The sequence below is a fragment of the Paroedura picta genome, chromosome 3 (genome assembly GCF_049243985.1).
Source record: "Paroedura picta isolate Pp20150507F chromosome 3, Ppicta_v3.0, whole genome shotgun sequence".
Taxonomy (NCBI): Eukaryota; Metazoa; Chordata; class Lepidosauria; order Squamata; family Gekkonidae; genus Paroedura; species Paroedura picta.
Window position 1 is genome coordinate 130,075,226 of NC_135371.1, and position 15,850 is coordinate 130,091,075.

At 44.9% G+C, this 15,850-nt stretch overlaps 1 protein-coding gene across 11 annotated transcripts in view; it reads left to right on the forward strand.

The window, feature by feature from the left end:
• Window positions 1-15,850, forward strand: part of UNC13D (unc-13 homolog D) — an 80,763-nt gene that overhangs the window by 50,892 nt on the left and 14,021 nt on the right. For all 11 annotated transcript variants that reach the window (XM_077327786.1, XM_077327793.1, XM_077327792.1 and 8 more), the window contains 9 exons: window positions 1,813-1,943; window positions 2,340-2,460; window positions 3,737-3,880; window positions 5,690-5,791; window positions 8,012-8,218; window positions 9,879-9,947; window positions 10,919-10,998; window positions 13,439-13,544; window positions 15,109-15,180. In XM_077327786.1, the coding sequence (XP_077183901.1) occupies window positions 1,813-1,943; window positions 2,340-2,460; window positions 3,737-3,880; window positions 5,690-5,791; window positions 8,012-8,218; window positions 9,879-9,947; window positions 10,919-10,998; window positions 13,439-13,544; window positions 15,109-15,180 (1,032 nt within the window). The remainder of the gene's footprint in view (window positions 1-1,812; window positions 1,944-2,339; window positions 2,461-3,736; window positions 3,881-5,689; window positions 5,792-8,011; window positions 8,219-9,878; window positions 9,948-10,918; window positions 10,999-13,438; window positions 13,545-15,108; window positions 15,181-15,850) is intronic.

Here is a 15,850-nt window from a genome sequence, read left to right on the forward strand (position 1 = left end):
TTCATACTAACTTTTTATCCTGTGGGTATTGTGGTGAGCTTATTTTCTGATTGCTGTGGATCAATCTATCTTGTAGGCTTGGCCTAGAGTGGAATGGCTGTGAGGAACCAAAAGGCAAAAGAGTCGTGTTTCTTAACAGTTATTGGTATTGCCTCACTGGGTCTTAATTCTTAGGAAATGGCTCTGCCCAAGCATCCATCAGGGCTTGGAAGATGTGACGAAAGGGGCAGGTCTGAGTCATGAGTGAAGAAACAACAGTTTGATTCTGGCGTAGTCAGAGAGAGAAGCAGATGGAGACTGCTGTGAGTTGGCTGAGGCATTCTGGGGTGCAGGATTTCTGGGTTTTTTTTTTTCACATACAAGTTTCCCTGTGGTTAAGCTGCCAAATTACAATGTGTTGTTTCCCTCTCTGAGCTTCCTCATTTTCCATTTGTTGACTTTCTGCCGTTTCCTTGTTTATTTATTTATTTATTATATTTATATACCGCCCTCCCCGGGGGCTCAGGGCGGTTTACATAATAACATAGGAACAATACATGGAACAGTCTATAAAACATTTGAATAACCGTGCAATAATAACTGATAATTGTAAACATATAACAGTATAGTAGTATAACCTATAAACAATACAACAGTGCAACATACAAACAGGTCCAGAGTGTATAGGTGGTGTTCTGGGGGGAGGGGGCGGGGGGGAGCAGGGGCCCTTTGGTCGCTGTTGGTTATATCTGGTCTCAACCAAATGCCTGGCGGAAGAGCTCCTCCTTGCAGGCCCTGCGGAACTGTTTAAGCTCCGTCAGGGCCCTGATCTCCTCTGGGAGTTCGTTCCACCAGGTGGGGGCCAGAACAGAGAATGCTCTGGCCCTTGTTGAGACCAGGCGGACTTCTTTAGGGCCAGGGACCATTAGCTGGTTGGTGGCGGTGGAGCGCATGGCTCTTTTGGGGGCATAGGTGGGGAGGCAATATCTCAGGTACACTGGGCCCTGACTGTGTATGGCCTTGAAGGTAATTACCGGAACCTTTAGTCTGATCCGGAATTCAACTGGCAGCCACTGCAGTTGGTGGAGAATGGGCCGGATGTGGGACCTCCATGGTGTTGCAGTGAGGATCCTGGCCGCTGCATTTTGAACCAGCTGTAGTTTCCGGGTCAAGACTAAGGCCAGGCCTGCATAGAGCGAGTTACAAAGTCCAGTCTAGAGGTGACCATCGCATGGATCACTGTGGCTAGGTGTTCAGGGGCCAGGTAGGGCGCTAGTAGCTTGGCTTGGCGGAGGTGGTAGAATGCCAGCTGCCCTACCTTTGTGATCTGGGCTTTCATTGTGAGGGAAGTGTCCAGAATCATGCCTAGGTTCCTGGTGGAGTGAGCCATAGAGAGCTGCACACCATCCAGGGCAGGCAGGCGCGCTTCCTCACATGGGCCGTTCCTACCCAGCCACAGGACCTCCGTCTTTGAAGGATTGAGCTTCAGATGTGTTGTTTCTCCACGCTTCAAAGGAGATCAAAGGATGTTTGTAGAATCATAAAGAAATGATGAGGAAACCACGGAAAGGCAGTTACAGTGCTATGCTCCACTATCATTGTCGTGCCTGACCTTAATTTGAAGGCAGGTGTTATGGTGTCCCAAGCTTGCGTCTGGGAGCAATTCAAATTAGGCCCCAGTTCTGTTGTATTTTGTAACTGTATTTTGTACCATTTGAATTTCTAACATGGTTTTCGTTGGCAGCCCAAAGCACAGTGTATTTGATATGTTTTTGGTCCTTTGGTAATTGCAGCTTAGGTACTGGGGTTTCTTGTTCTGTTGATCTTCTACAGGTCTCCGGTTATGTCAAGGAGGAGCTGAGCAAGATGGACAGTGGCATGTCCCATCTGACAGCAGAGAACCTTTTCCAGCTATATCTCAACCTGCAGGAACTGCAGCGCATGAAAGAATTTCTGTGCAACAGGTGCTGACCTCTACTGAGGGCAAGGCGAGGCTATGCCTTCAAGCCAGAGGGCATGTTTTTATTGTTGTCATATAGAGACTGCTGTGTATCTTGCCTCCTGCTTTAAGCTACAAGTAGTTATGTTTTAGCTTGTACTACTGAGAGAATATGTGTTGAGTGTTTTGTTGTTTTATATGAAGAAGAGTTTTCGGAACAGGTTTCCAGTTGCTGTGCCTAATGACCAAACTGGAGCAAAACCAGGTTGGAACCACTGTGTTTGAACAATTGGGAAGTTCACACCGCAGTCCCCTGTGGGGTTGATTCAGTGGTGTTAGACTGGAGTAGCAGTGCATTGTCAGTCTCCCATCCATGAATCTGACTTGTCATGTAGGAGTTGTTGTATCTCTTTGTCTCCAGTGAGGCTTCTCTTGAAGTGATGAATTTCCACCAATGGTTTAAGGAAGCCATCCCCAAATGGCTCCAGAAGACGTACACAATAGGCCTGGAAAGGACTCAGAGAGCTGTACAAGTGGATCAGGTGAGGGATCACCAGGAACAAAAGAAAGTCAGTTGTTCTTGACTGTCAACTGTCTTCGCATTCTTGACTTGTGTATCTTTCACCTCCACCATGTTAATTTTCTCTCAGAACTCGCCTTTTATTTGATTTGTATGTTATGTGGAAATGAAGTTATAGATGATAGGGGCCAATGATACGCGATTGGCTGGCCACTGGATAGACAGGCAAGCCAGTTGGAGGAGGGGGCACTCAGGGGCAGGACAGTAGCCCAGAGTGCGTATTAAGTGCTGAGTGGCACTTAAGCCATGAGACACGCTCTTACCAGCAATATATAGTGGAACAGATTCCAGATTAGCAGATATGCCATGCAAGAAATGGAAGCTAACTTCTCATATGTTCAAAGCTCTCAAGCACTTAAGGCCTCCACAAAACGTGACACAGATCATGGATCTCAGATAATCTACAGGAGGTAAATTGTGCATGCAGGCCCAGTTTGAACTGGAGCCACACAGGGAGTAGATTTAATTCTTCAAACTCCCAGATAAATTTGATGATTGAAGCTGGATTTCACAGGTGGTTTTTAAAAAGAAAGATGTGTTCTAATGCCACAGTGCCCTCCCCTTTTAAATGCTAATAGAAATGCAAAGAGCTCAGTTTTCTTTAATATCTTACTCAAGTGAGGGTTGAAAGATCAAATATCCTTTTCCCCTTCCCATGTGGCTGAAATACAAGGTAGAGCTGTACGTGCAGTCAGGCTAGCTTTTGCAGACTGATGGGAGATCCATAATTTTTGTCACATCTTCTCTGGCCCTTGAAACCAGAGACAAGCACTAGGAAATTCTGACTCAATATAATACTTTAAAAATACATTCAACTTTATATAAAACGGAGAAAGAGGTATGTATGCTTCTCTAGAGTTTTAGTTTCTTCTGTCCCTTTATAACCTGCGGTAGCTGCCAAAGGATGCTCTAAGTCAGGGGTAGTCAAACTGTGGCCCTCCAGATGTCCATGAACTACAATTCCCAGAAGCCCCTGCCAGCATTCGCTGGCAGGGGCTTCTGGGAATTGTAGTCCATGGACATCTGGAGGGCCGCAGTTTGACTACCCCTGCTCTAAGTGTTGCAGGTGATCTGAAAAGAGCTGATTGGACATTCTGGATGAAGTGGTTTAAGGATCAGAAATTTAGGTGTGAATGCCCTATTTGTGTTGCCTGGCTTTTCCAAAGTGTCCAAACATCTAAAAACTAACTCTGCCTTTGTTGTGTTTTTGTTGTTGTTGTTGTTGCCCATTTGCCCAGCTGAAGCCATTGGGGGAGCTGAATAAACATAGTACATCCACTGTGGATTTATCTACCTGTTATGCTCAGATGGTCAAGACCTGGCAGCAGCTGGATTGGCCAGATCCTGAGGAGGCTTTCATGATCATGGTGAAGTTTGTTGAGGTTTGTTATCTATCTTGCCCCTTTTATTATCTATCTTGTTGAGGTTTGTTTTTATCTTGCCCCTTTTCTTGAGGGAGCTCAGGAAAGCATAGTTCCCCCTACTCAGTTTGATCCTCATAACAATTCTGAGAGGTAGGTTAGACTGAAGGACTGTGACTGGCCCAAAACTTGCTCAGAAAGCATTGCAGCCAAGTGGGCTTTGAATCCATGTCTTCTAGATCAAATCACTACACGTCACCAGCTCTCCAAAGTTTGGATAATATTAAGATGGGGAATAGTTATGTGCAGAAATTAAGTGCATGTTTCCGACTATCAGTGGCAAATATCAGGAAGAATTTCTTTTCTCTGAAAGTTGCTGGGAAGGAACGGACTCATAAGCCTGACTGGAAAATTCTGTGACTTTTTCTACTCTTCACTCAGGAACATTGACCCTTTTTCTTACTCCTAAAGGATACAAAAATCAAACTGGGTAGTAACCACCAGCACCACCAACACCAGCAAATCAGAAAATTTCTCCTGCTGAATAGCTTTGCACATACAGCACTTTATACCTTTGTTGCTGTTCATAGGTGCTGTGTAATTGCTGCATTTCCCATTTTGCAACCACCAGCTAGCTCAGGGCTTTCAATTACATACATAAGTGCCATCAAGGCACAACTGACATGGCTGCCCCAGTCAGGGGCTTTCATGGAAAGTGAGGTGGTTTGCAATTGCTTTCCTTAGTTGTCTCCCATTCAAGTACAGACTCTACTTTGCTTCTGAAATAGGACAAGATCGGGCTGTACCATGCCCTCCCTCCATTCAATTGCATTTTTGTAACTGTGAGCTTTCCTGCTGCCTCTCCCCGTTACTACACTACATATAGAAAGACGGAATAGGTGTGGTGTGTTTATAGAAAGCAGGCTTAGAGCAATCAGAATGTAAGGGGAAAAATTAAAAAGAGTATACATGGCATGTTCAAGTATCAGGCTGAGTAGTGATATAAAGAAAAGATGGAAACAGTAGTCTCACTCTGCAGATGGAAATGAAACACTCTGTTCTACTCCCTTATTTGTGTCACAGTCTCTTGCAAGGGTAAATCAGTTCTCTGCCAATGTGGATTAGGAGTGAAAACACGCATACTTTTTACAATAATATTAATCGTAATACTTTATTCTTATTTCTCACCCTTCCTAATAACTAGGATGGATTACAATATGTTAAAAATCAATTTTAAAAACCAGATAAATATTATAAAGTATTAAAAACATCTGTAATGTTATGGATCCAAAAAGTTGGCCAAATGTAACCTGGAAGCCATTTTTCCATGTGGAGTGGGGGAAACACCATGATTCCTGTGATCGCTTTGGCACAGAGAGTTTCCTATCTTGTTGTGTCCTACCTCTGAAGATCCCAGCCACAGTTACTGGCATCAGGAACTAAAACTACCAGCCCACAGCCAACGCAGCTTGGAAAACCCACAATAAGCACAAGCATACTTTTGTCCTGGTGGTAAAGTGGGCACCCTCTAGGGTAGGGCCTGGAGTTTGCCCAGAATTACAGGAGGCCTTGGAAAGAATCAGGTGCTGGGAAGTCCTGAAATTATTAAAGAGAGATTCCTTTAATCCACAGCCTCTTCTCTTCTGAATTTCATCCCTGTGCCTCTCCTGTTAATTACAAGTAGTTCAGTGCTGAGCTGTTCTTTTCCCATCACCAGGGCATTTTGTGTTTGAAATAGAATTGCAGAGAATATGTGGTTGCCCCATTCTTGGCTGCCATTTTGAGTTCCGCTTAAACTTGGTGTCTAATACTTTCATTCTTCCTTGCTAGGATATGTGTAGGATCGCTCTGCTGTACTGCCGGCTGATCAAGGCAAGAGCAGAAGAACTGTCCTCACTGAGCCAGCGAGAGGAGGGAGAAGCAGCAAACCGGGTAAGAAAGAGAGCCAGATCCTGACTAGTAGAAAGGTGTGGTTTCTGCACAGAGCCAGGTTCTCAGCCGCAGCCACCACCAGTGCAGGCCTTTGTACATGCACCGGTTTCATGGGCACACATCTGAATTTCTTGGCAGCCTGAAAGAAGGGGACTGTTATCCAATAAATGGACATGTTCCATCTGATAGATTTTGATTGATTTTGTCACCCTAAGAAATAAGTTCTTATAAGTTGATTATTTTAGTGGCTGATTTATGGATGCTATATTTTATCAATCAATCAAAATTAGACCTCTGAGGAAGACCCAGTGAGAGTCAAAATGCGTCGGGTCCAACACCTAAGATTGTACAGTGCATTTGATAATTTTTCAGTAATGGCCGATGGGCTTTGTATGTGTTTTTAACCTTAAATAATTTTTAAAAAGCTGCACACAATAAATGTTTATATATTTTAGTAACCTGTTGTCCAACTTGCACAGACATTCAACCTCTCAGGTCCTAGCTAATTCCAGTTAGGTTTTTTGCCATGAGGGTGGGACCAGGAAAATCCAGGTTTTCCCATTGGGGCATTATGGGTCACCTGGCAACCTTTAGAAATTGGGGTAGGGAGGCACTATAAACTAGCATTGCACAATTCTGTGATGTTGTTTCAAGTCATGTACCTGGAAGTGATCTCATGGCACTCCATGTCTGTAGGAATTCCTAGGGCATTGCACAGTTATTTTACTTCAACTGTTCCACCAAGCATCATCAGAAGGCCAGAAGCAGGGCTGATTTTGCATTTACTTCCCACCACCCTACTGTTGATCCTGTTGAATTCAGATTGATTTGAACCCGGGTCTTCCTCCTTCTTTTTTCCCAAATAGAAACAGACTGTATTCTATACTTGTGTGGCTGCCCTCTCTTTCCGATTTGGTTGGGGAAGCTCAGAGTTGGGAGGTGAGCAGTGGTCACGAAACTCTAGCTGGCATTGAATGAACACGAAGCTGGAAAGCGGTTTCTTTCCTGCTGTTCTCTAGCAAAAGGAAGCAGGGGGAGGGATAGAGCATGAGGCTGCTTGTTTATTTTCTTTTCCTGAACAAGCAGGGGGGGGAGAATGGGGGGAGGAAAGATAAATTGAAAGGCAAACCTTGGCACATAGAAGTGTTGGCTTGGAGCACAGTCACTTTAGAAATGAGGGCAAAGATAAGTCTTGTGAGGGAATGGCAACTGGGTACCAGGTAGTCTTTGAACTGTCACTCTGACCAATCAGCGACAGACTGCTTCACTATGTCAGCTTTGGAGGCGCTGGGAAGGAAGTTAATCCGGGAAAATGCAGAGATCCTCCCGGAGCTTATTCCACCAGGACAGAGAAGGCTCTGGCCCTGGTTATGGCCATGTGGGCTTCTTTTGGATCAGGCATCATTAGCCGGTTGGTGGTGGCAGAATGTAGGTCTCTTTGGGGGGCATAAGCAGAGAGTTGATGGAGGTTGGGCTGCTGTGAGGCCCCTGGCCGCTGCATTTTGGACCAGCTGTAGTTTCTGGATCAAGGTTAAAGGCAGGCCTACATAGAGCAAGTTGCAGAAGTCCAGTCTAGAGGTGACCATCACATGGATCACTGTGACTAGGTGTTACGGGGCCAAGTAGGGTGCTAGTAGTTTGGCTTGGCAGAGAAGGTAGAATGCCAGCTGTGCTACCTTCGTCACCTGGGCTTCCATTGTGAGGGAAGTATCCAGGATCATGCCCAGGTTCCTGTTGGAGTGAGCCATTGAGACCTGCACATCATTCAGGGTGGGCAGGCGTGCTTCCTTGCATGGGCCCATGTGGGAATGACCAGAGTTATTCTGTCTAGCAGTGGAATTGGATGATGTCATCAGGAGCAGACTACTCTGCTTTGAGGGTTAGCAACAGATAGGGGTGGGGGCTGGACAAAACAGCCCTGTCCTAGCTCTTGCAAGTATATGGTATTAAATGTCATCAAAAAAATGTCTCAATCCTTCTCAGAAAAAGGGAGATGTAATTTAAAAGGTTAACCTCCCATCCAGCCATAGAATTGGACAACATCAGGAATGGGCAGCTTTGTTAAGATGTAGTTACTATATAGTCCTTGGGAAAATCAGACCAATCTCAACTTTCTTGTTGATAGGATGTAGGGCTAGTTTCTATAAACAGACAGATCCAGTCATTCAACCTGTTGGGGGTCATGAACTCTTTTGTCCTTTGGTTTCTCCCTGTCTCCAGCTCTGCGTTGTGGTGAACAATATTGAGCAGCTTCGCATGATCATCCTGAAGTTGCCCTCACAGCTGGACTGGGCCCGTCTCAAGCAGCAGCTAGGAGGCGTTGTTGCTCCAGAACAGATCCAGAACACTTTGCACCATCAACTTCAGTCTACAGTTGAATGCCTCAACAATGAGATCCGAGGCGTGGTGCAGACCCTGGCAACCAAAGTAATCTCTTCTATTTCATGTAATAGTAAAGAGTGTGGAGGAGGCATGGCTGGAAAAAGTAGAACAGTATCAAACAATTAGATCATCTTTATGTTTGTTGCTTTAAGGGGTGGTTTGGATCGACCTCAACCAAATGCCTGGTTGAGGTCAAGCGGGCCAGTAAAAGTGCCTCCTTTGGACCACATTAGTTCTTGAAAAAGTATTACTGAGCCAGAGCTCAAAAGGAAGAGATTGATCAATATGGGGTTCTGTCCTTGGACGGTTGCCTAGGCAGAATGTGGCCCAGGGAGATGGAAATGGGGACTCAAGCCTGATGGTCAATGAAGGTAGGCAGCTTCTGCTTTTGGAGATGCCGAGCAGGACAGTTTCTTTTCTTGGCAATGGTGCGTGTTGGCTGACATGAGGAAGCATAACCTCATCTTTCTGGAAAATGTATATTGTCTAGGTTGTATTTAGCTTCAGTGGAACTAGGGTAGAGCAGAGTTTTATCTCTGAGCATTAAGGTGTATGAAAAGATGGGAGAGCATGAATCAAGCATTCCTTAGATCAGATCTTGTGTGACACTCAAAGGTGGTCTTATGCAAGCTGCTGGCCTTTCTCCTTTTCCTATGGGTTATAATTCTGGACCAACTCACCAGATGGTTGTAAGGATTAGGGATGGACGTGAACCGGGGTGTTCCTAAACTGAACCCCAGAACACAATTGAACCAGAAGCCACATCTTGGGCTTGCTGGTTTAGGCCATTCTGTTTCACTTTCTCTCTACTTAGAAGCAGGAGGAAGTGAAAGTGGACAGCACAGTGGACAGCCCCTCCCATTATAAGGCTGAAATGGCTGCAAGCCATTTCATTCTCTCCCACTTCCAAGCAGCCATTTGAACCTCATAACTTGATGGATCTGTACTTGTCCACTTTGAGGTTGAAATGGCTACCAGGAATTAAAAACCTCTGTTTCACTTCCCTCTGTTTGGAAGGCAGGGAGTGAAATGGAGGTTTTAAATGGCTGGCATTTTAGTGAAATAGATCACTGAAATGGGTTGCAGCCATTTGAGCCTTACAATGGGGTATGTGCACCTGTTCACTATGAAATGGTTATCAGCTATTTAAAACCTCAGTTTTGTTTACTTCTGTTTGAAAGGGGGGAAAGTTTTTTAAAAAGTAAAGGTAAAGGTATCCCCTGTGCAAGCACCGGGTCATGTCTGACCCTTGTGGTGACGCCCTCTAGCGTTTTCATGGCAGACTCAATATGGGGTGGTTTGCCAGTGCCTTCCCCAGTCATGACCGTTTACCCCCCAGCAAGCTGGGTACTCATTTTACCGACCTTGGAAGGATGGAAGGCTAAGTCAACCTTGAGCCGGCTGCTGGGATTGAACTCCCAGCCACATGGGCAGAGCTTCAGACTGCATGTCGGCTGCCTTACCACTCTGCGCCACAAGAGACTCTAAATGGAGGGTTTAAATGACCCAAACCCAACTGGATGAAAGGTCTAGGAAATGTTCAGGGGATGCGCCTCCTCCAAAACTGCATGAACTGGTCAAACTTGTGATGAATTTAACTGATTTGTGCCTATCCCTAGTAAGGATCAGTGAAGTAATGCGTGTGAACTGTATGTATTTATATCACATCTATCCTAAGTCTCAATAGGCACATGTGTTTTGACAGCTGGAAGCCGGGATTTCCAGACATATTCAGGAGCTGTCAACCAGTAGTGACTCCAAGGACCCAGAAGATGTGAGTTTTGGGATAAATTTGGCTTCAGGGAATGTTTTGCTTCTCTGCTCATCTTCCTGGCAGTGTCAATGTAGCAATGGAAGAATAGCTAGTCTCAGATGAACCACAGGAAGCCACAACAGAAGCCAGTGGAAGGCTCTTGTCCCCACGATATCTTCCCAACATCTCTCAAAATAACACTGAAGTTTTCCTTTTACTCTGGACTACTTGTCAGACCATCTTATGTCTTGTTTGTAAAGGCGTAGAGTAGAGGGGAAAATGCAAAGTGCGCTTCTGAACTTTCTGAAATAAATGTGAGTGCTTAAGCTGGTGCCCAAAACAGCAGTAATACACGTTTGCACTGATATGTCACTTTGATTTATAGCTGTTAGTATTAATAATCATGATGTAGAGCTGAACCTGGACTTGCCCATTGGGCTCATCTATAAAAATTGACCTGCAGTCTATTCATTAATCCTATGCACGGCAAGATGAATTCTGTTCTTCCATTCACTTTATATGGTGATATCTTCTAGCTTGGACACAGGATCATTAGCACACATTTTTACTCCACCTATGCTACTCCACACCAGGCCAGGGTAGGAAAGACAGTTGGGCTTTTACAATTGCTACAAATGTTAACATGCAGCTGAGGGTACATTAAAGGGCCAACTCCTTCCTGCAGTGCTCCATGGGATGGCTTGTACTGTTTAAAAGTCTCTTCCCATATGTGGCAGCTCATTCGTGTGCAGGATGTGCATGCCAGCATTGCAGAAACCAAACAGTGGTCATGATGGTGTGCAGATGGCCCATGGGTATGGGCTAGTCTCTGAGAGGGGAGTTTCTAAAAGTTGTGCTGGCCATCTGGAATCCCAAGAGCCTTTGTGGGCCACCATAGGGACTTTGTAATCTTTCAATCTAACTTCATAAGGGTGTGAGTTGTAAATACTGTTCCCTCGGCTTTGTTATCACTGATCTTTCTCTTTCCTCAGTGTATCACCCCATTAATGAAATTTTTGGAGTGTGAGTTTGAGTACTTGCATAGGAATCTGGTTCAGGAGAACTTTAACAGGTAAGCTGGAACACTGGAATTCTTGGCTAGATAGTCATTGTTGTTACCATTTAGGAGAATGGCTATATTTCAGCAAGCTGTGAATGTATGAAGCAGGATGATGGGTGATTCTCCTTGTCAACTCAACCATATCACATAGTTGTAGAAAAGAGCAAGAATCCAGTAGCACCCTAGGTGGATGCATTGTTTAGAGCCTCATTATCAGTAGCAGTTCACATTGAAGCTCAAGACTGTGCATCCAGCTGGACTGAATCGAGCCTTAGATTTCCTGTCTCATTATCAATGCTGATTTCGCCACTCCTACTACCCCTAATCCAATCACACCTGCTCTTGTCATTGGCCTGCTAATGTCATTCGGCATCTGAAATCATTCCACTTTCCAGAAATTCCAGAGATCATTCCACTTTCCAGATAGACACACATTCTAGCTGCATCTGAAGAAGTGAACAGCGACTCCTTAAAACTCCTACCCTCCCACAAATGTGGTTAGTCCTGAAGGTGCTACTGCACTCTTGCTCTTTCCTTCAGCTGTAGACGAACACAGCTATCTATCTTAACATATCCTATAATGTAATGCTTCCACTGCAGGACCATTTCCACCATTTTCTTTTTTTCTCTGTATTTCCTTTGTATTGGTCTCTGTAAGTTGATATCGAATTTGCGCTTCACTTTCCGCATATGTTTTCTCCAAATGGCAATAGCAAGGATTGATTTAATGTCTTGCCTTTCACGTTTCCTTTGGAGATGTCAGTGGCCAGTCCTGCCTTCCGTGGTTTTCTCAGAAGGGCGGGCAGCCCATCCTGCCTTCCGCCTTGCCTTCCTTCCATTTTTTAAAAAGCTGAGCGTGCTTAATAATGCAGTTGCATACTAACACAATAAAAAAGAAACATGCCCACCCCTTTTTCACCACTAATGCAGGTGCAAAAACCCAATGAGACATGAAAACATCCTCCCTCTCCCATGGGAACGGTGCCCAAATGCTCCCCTCTTCCATTTGCTGTGCAGCTTATCCCCCCCCCCCAAAAAAGTTTTTTTCAGTAGCAATGCTGATTAACAGACAGCTTGGACCTTTCTTTTAAGTGCACCCCTTCAGTCAAGCATTCTGTGCCCTTGATTGTTCTTCCCCCCCTTTCCTCCATTACAGTGTGTGTAATTTTTTTAAGCCATATCGTCAGGTGAAAGGCTGCTCCCCCCCCCCAGAGCCTTCTTGGAAATCTGTAAGGGACTGGGAAGAATTTCCCAAACCCTTGAAGACCTGCCTTCTGCTTGGGGGGGGGGGGGTTCCCTCCCCCTGCAAAAGCTGGCAGCCAAGGCCTTACAAAATAATTCAGTGGTTACAGTTTCTCCTTTCACCTTAGATTACTTTTGACTGAAGGAACCAAAAGGGATCTCTGTTGCAATCCACTTATGCTGGAACAAAACAGCTGCTCTCCTAAGGAACTGGGTGAAGCTAGGAAGGGAAGAAGGAGGTGGATAGGGGAGGGTATTCACCAGAGCATCAAGGCAGGTGGGATGCAGGAGACTGCTGATTAGCATTGTAACAAAATTAAGTTCAATAAAAAATGTATGGAGAGGAGGGGAGGAGGGCAGATGGAGACACAGCATTGGTTGGATCTCAAACTTCATCCTTTGAGGCGGCAAACAGTGAAGGAAGCCAACACAACTCTTTTGGGCTACCCCTTTAGGTTACCGCAAATTCCCTCCCAGGGGATGGGGGGGGGAACCAGTTTTAGCAACATTTCCAAAAAGCAGGGGACTCATTCAGCACTGCACCCAAGTCACAAGATTATTGTGTGGAATGCTGGTGGAGCATTAAGACAGCCCTTGCACCATTTCCCCCCAGTGTGGAAAGGGTCCAGCAGATGGAAGAAGGCTCAGTTCCCTTATTTCTTACTCATAATACAGACTTTGCTTCATTTATTTATTATAATTCTTGTACTTTGCTTTTCCTTACAGATAATAATTAAGATATTACAAATTAAATCAGATCAAATAGTCTCCCTCCCCCACAAAAGATATTTGTTCTTCATTTCCCATCAAAACCCTAGCAAATCAAACAGACTTTCTGAAGATTTGGGGGGGGGTCCTCTTACCTTCTTTTGCGAGCCTGTTCTGCTACTCAAGAGCAGATAAGGTTGACAGAACCATGGAGAGCTTGATACTTCTGGGAGTCAATGTCACTTCTGGCGCTCTCACAGGCTGTGTGTTTATTTTTCCCTTCCAGCATCCATTTGACCCTTCCTATAGAACTTTCTTTAAAGCCAAGAACGGAAATGCCTGTTAAATGTCAGTGGAAAATGCTGTGAAAATGATAACTTGTCCTGTATTTTCTGCCCTATCTATTCCAAAGGTTGATATAATTTGTCAGCATTTGCTGAGCTTTCTTAGAGCATACCTCCAGTTGTGATCCAGTTTCCATTTTTCTTTCCCCTACAAACAGCCTTCTGGAGCTGCTGTGGAATCACACCTTGGAGACATTGACAAGGGCTGCCAAACAGCAAGATGGCAACTTGCAGTACTTCAGAAAACTGCAGTTTGCCCTTCAGGTACTTAAGAGTATGAAAAGGGATAGAGAACAAAGAGTCTGACTTTCTGTCCTGCTGTGTGACATGCAGCCACATGCCACCTGGAAGTTCCCTGTGACAACTCGGGACCATTCCGCACAGCGTTAATGTTGCTGGAGTGTTACCATTGTGTAACGCTATTTATTTTTCGTTATTCACGATGTCGTACACAATCTGCAACATTCCCACAAAAATCGCTTCATTGTAGCGCTTTTTGGGGAAACCACAAAAGTGGATTTTCACTAAAAAAAAACCTGCTAGACTCTTGAGAACAAGCTGCAACACATCCGAAAATGACATGTTCTTTATCAGCATAGTGGTAGCACCTGAGCTTGCAGTGTTGCGATCGCCATTTCCCCCCCCCTTAAACCGGCAAAAGCAACGAATAAGCTTCTTTGGCTGAAATCCGTCCGCAAGCAATTGTCTGTAAAGTTTCCCAGCACAATACAGCCCCCTGTTCGACACTGCCCCAAATTTCAGCCAGAAATAGCACGGGGAGGGGATTTATTTTTTAACTTTAAGAGCATATAAACAATTAAGTGCCAGCTTCTATGCCAGCGAAAAAAGTCCTTCTGATACATCGAATGAACGAATATACGTTGCTACTGGTGTTTCTTGTTTTTAAAAAACAGTTTTTAAAGGGAAGCACGAACACAACAGTTAATTGGCTGTTCTGTTTGATTGACAGCCAGGGGCAGGAGGAAGCGTGGAAAAATATCGCCTCCTTTGTTGCGATTTCGGCGAGACCGGAAACTTGTGCGTTACGAGAACAGTGCTAGTGGGAGAGCCTTTTTTTCCTATAGAAATGGCTGTGTGCATTACCGAGACCTGCCGCTTTTGATTGCAGCGCTTTTCAGTAGTGCTCAGATTTAGCAAGATTGCCTGTTGTGCGGAATGGCCTTCAGTTTTGAAGCACAGCAGGGAGCTGGATTCAGACTGGGAACATAGTATTGGTGGAGCATATTCCTAACACAAAATACCTCCCGGTTGTCTTATTTACTCCAGTGGCCTTATTTACTCTGTTACATGCACTGAATGTTTTTACATGAAGCCCTCAGTGGAGCATATTGCCCCCTCCAGGCAGTTTGCAAAAAGCCAGAGGAGGAAGGCAAGAGACTCTCCTCTGCCCAGATTTAGAAGAAGAAGAAGAGTTGGTTCTTATATGCCGCTTTTCCCTACCCGAAGGAGGCTCAAAGCGGCTTACAGTCGGCTTCCCATTCCTCTCCCCACAACAGACACCCTGTGGGGTGGGTAAGGCTGAGAGAGCGCTGATATCACTGCTTGGTCAGAACAGTTTTATCAGTGCCGTGGCGAGCCCAAGGTCACCCAGCTGGTTGCATATGGGGGAGCGCAGAATCGAACCTGGCATGCCAGATTAGAAGTCCGCACTCCTAACCACTACACCAAACTGGCTCTCAAATTTAATTCCCTACAGGAAGCTTGTCCTGCTGCCAGTCCCCACGGAAATCACATAGTAAGTGCAATGTGTAGTTTGGTTTTCTCAGCAATGGACTGACGACCTGTCTTTGTGTTTTCTCTCCCCTAGAGCTTGGAACTCTCTTTCCATGCAGAGGGCTGTGGGCTGCCAAAGAACACCCTCCACTCTGCAGTTTTTACAGTAAGATGCTATGACTCCTCTTGCCCCTTTGGAGACATTGGCAAAACATTTCCCAGCAAAGGACAGGGACGTATAGATACAGGCAAAGTGTCTTTAAAGAGCTTTCTAATAAATACTGATGGTTTCCTTTGTGTGAGGTAGCCTTCACTCTTCCATGCTGTCCAGGTTGCCTGCTCTAGGTTGGTTCTCACTGACCTCTGGGTGATTTTTAGCCTGATATGATATCGCTCCTGAATCAGCAACACAAAAGAAAGGGGTTAAACTCCGCTTAAAATGGAATTGGATACCCAAAGAGTTGAGGGTATGAGCATATATGAAAAGATTAAGCAAAATATATCTTTAATGTTACATATAGTCCAATTTCATTGGTTTATTGTTTCTAGTCAGTGCTACTGAGAGTATGCTGTATGGCAGGGGTAGTCAACCTGTGGTCCTCCAGATGTCCATGGACTACAATTTCCATGAGCCCCTGCCATAAATATGTATTTAATGTTACATATGGTCCAATTTCATTGGTTTATTGTTTCTAATCCATGCTACAAAGAATACACTGCATTGTATGTAATGTTCTAACAGTTGAGTGTTGGCTTTTCCTTGTTTGTCTAATTTTGTTCCTCCTCTAAAATCTGCTGGCCAGAAAAAACTGGCTAGTTATTAAGTCTGATGATGT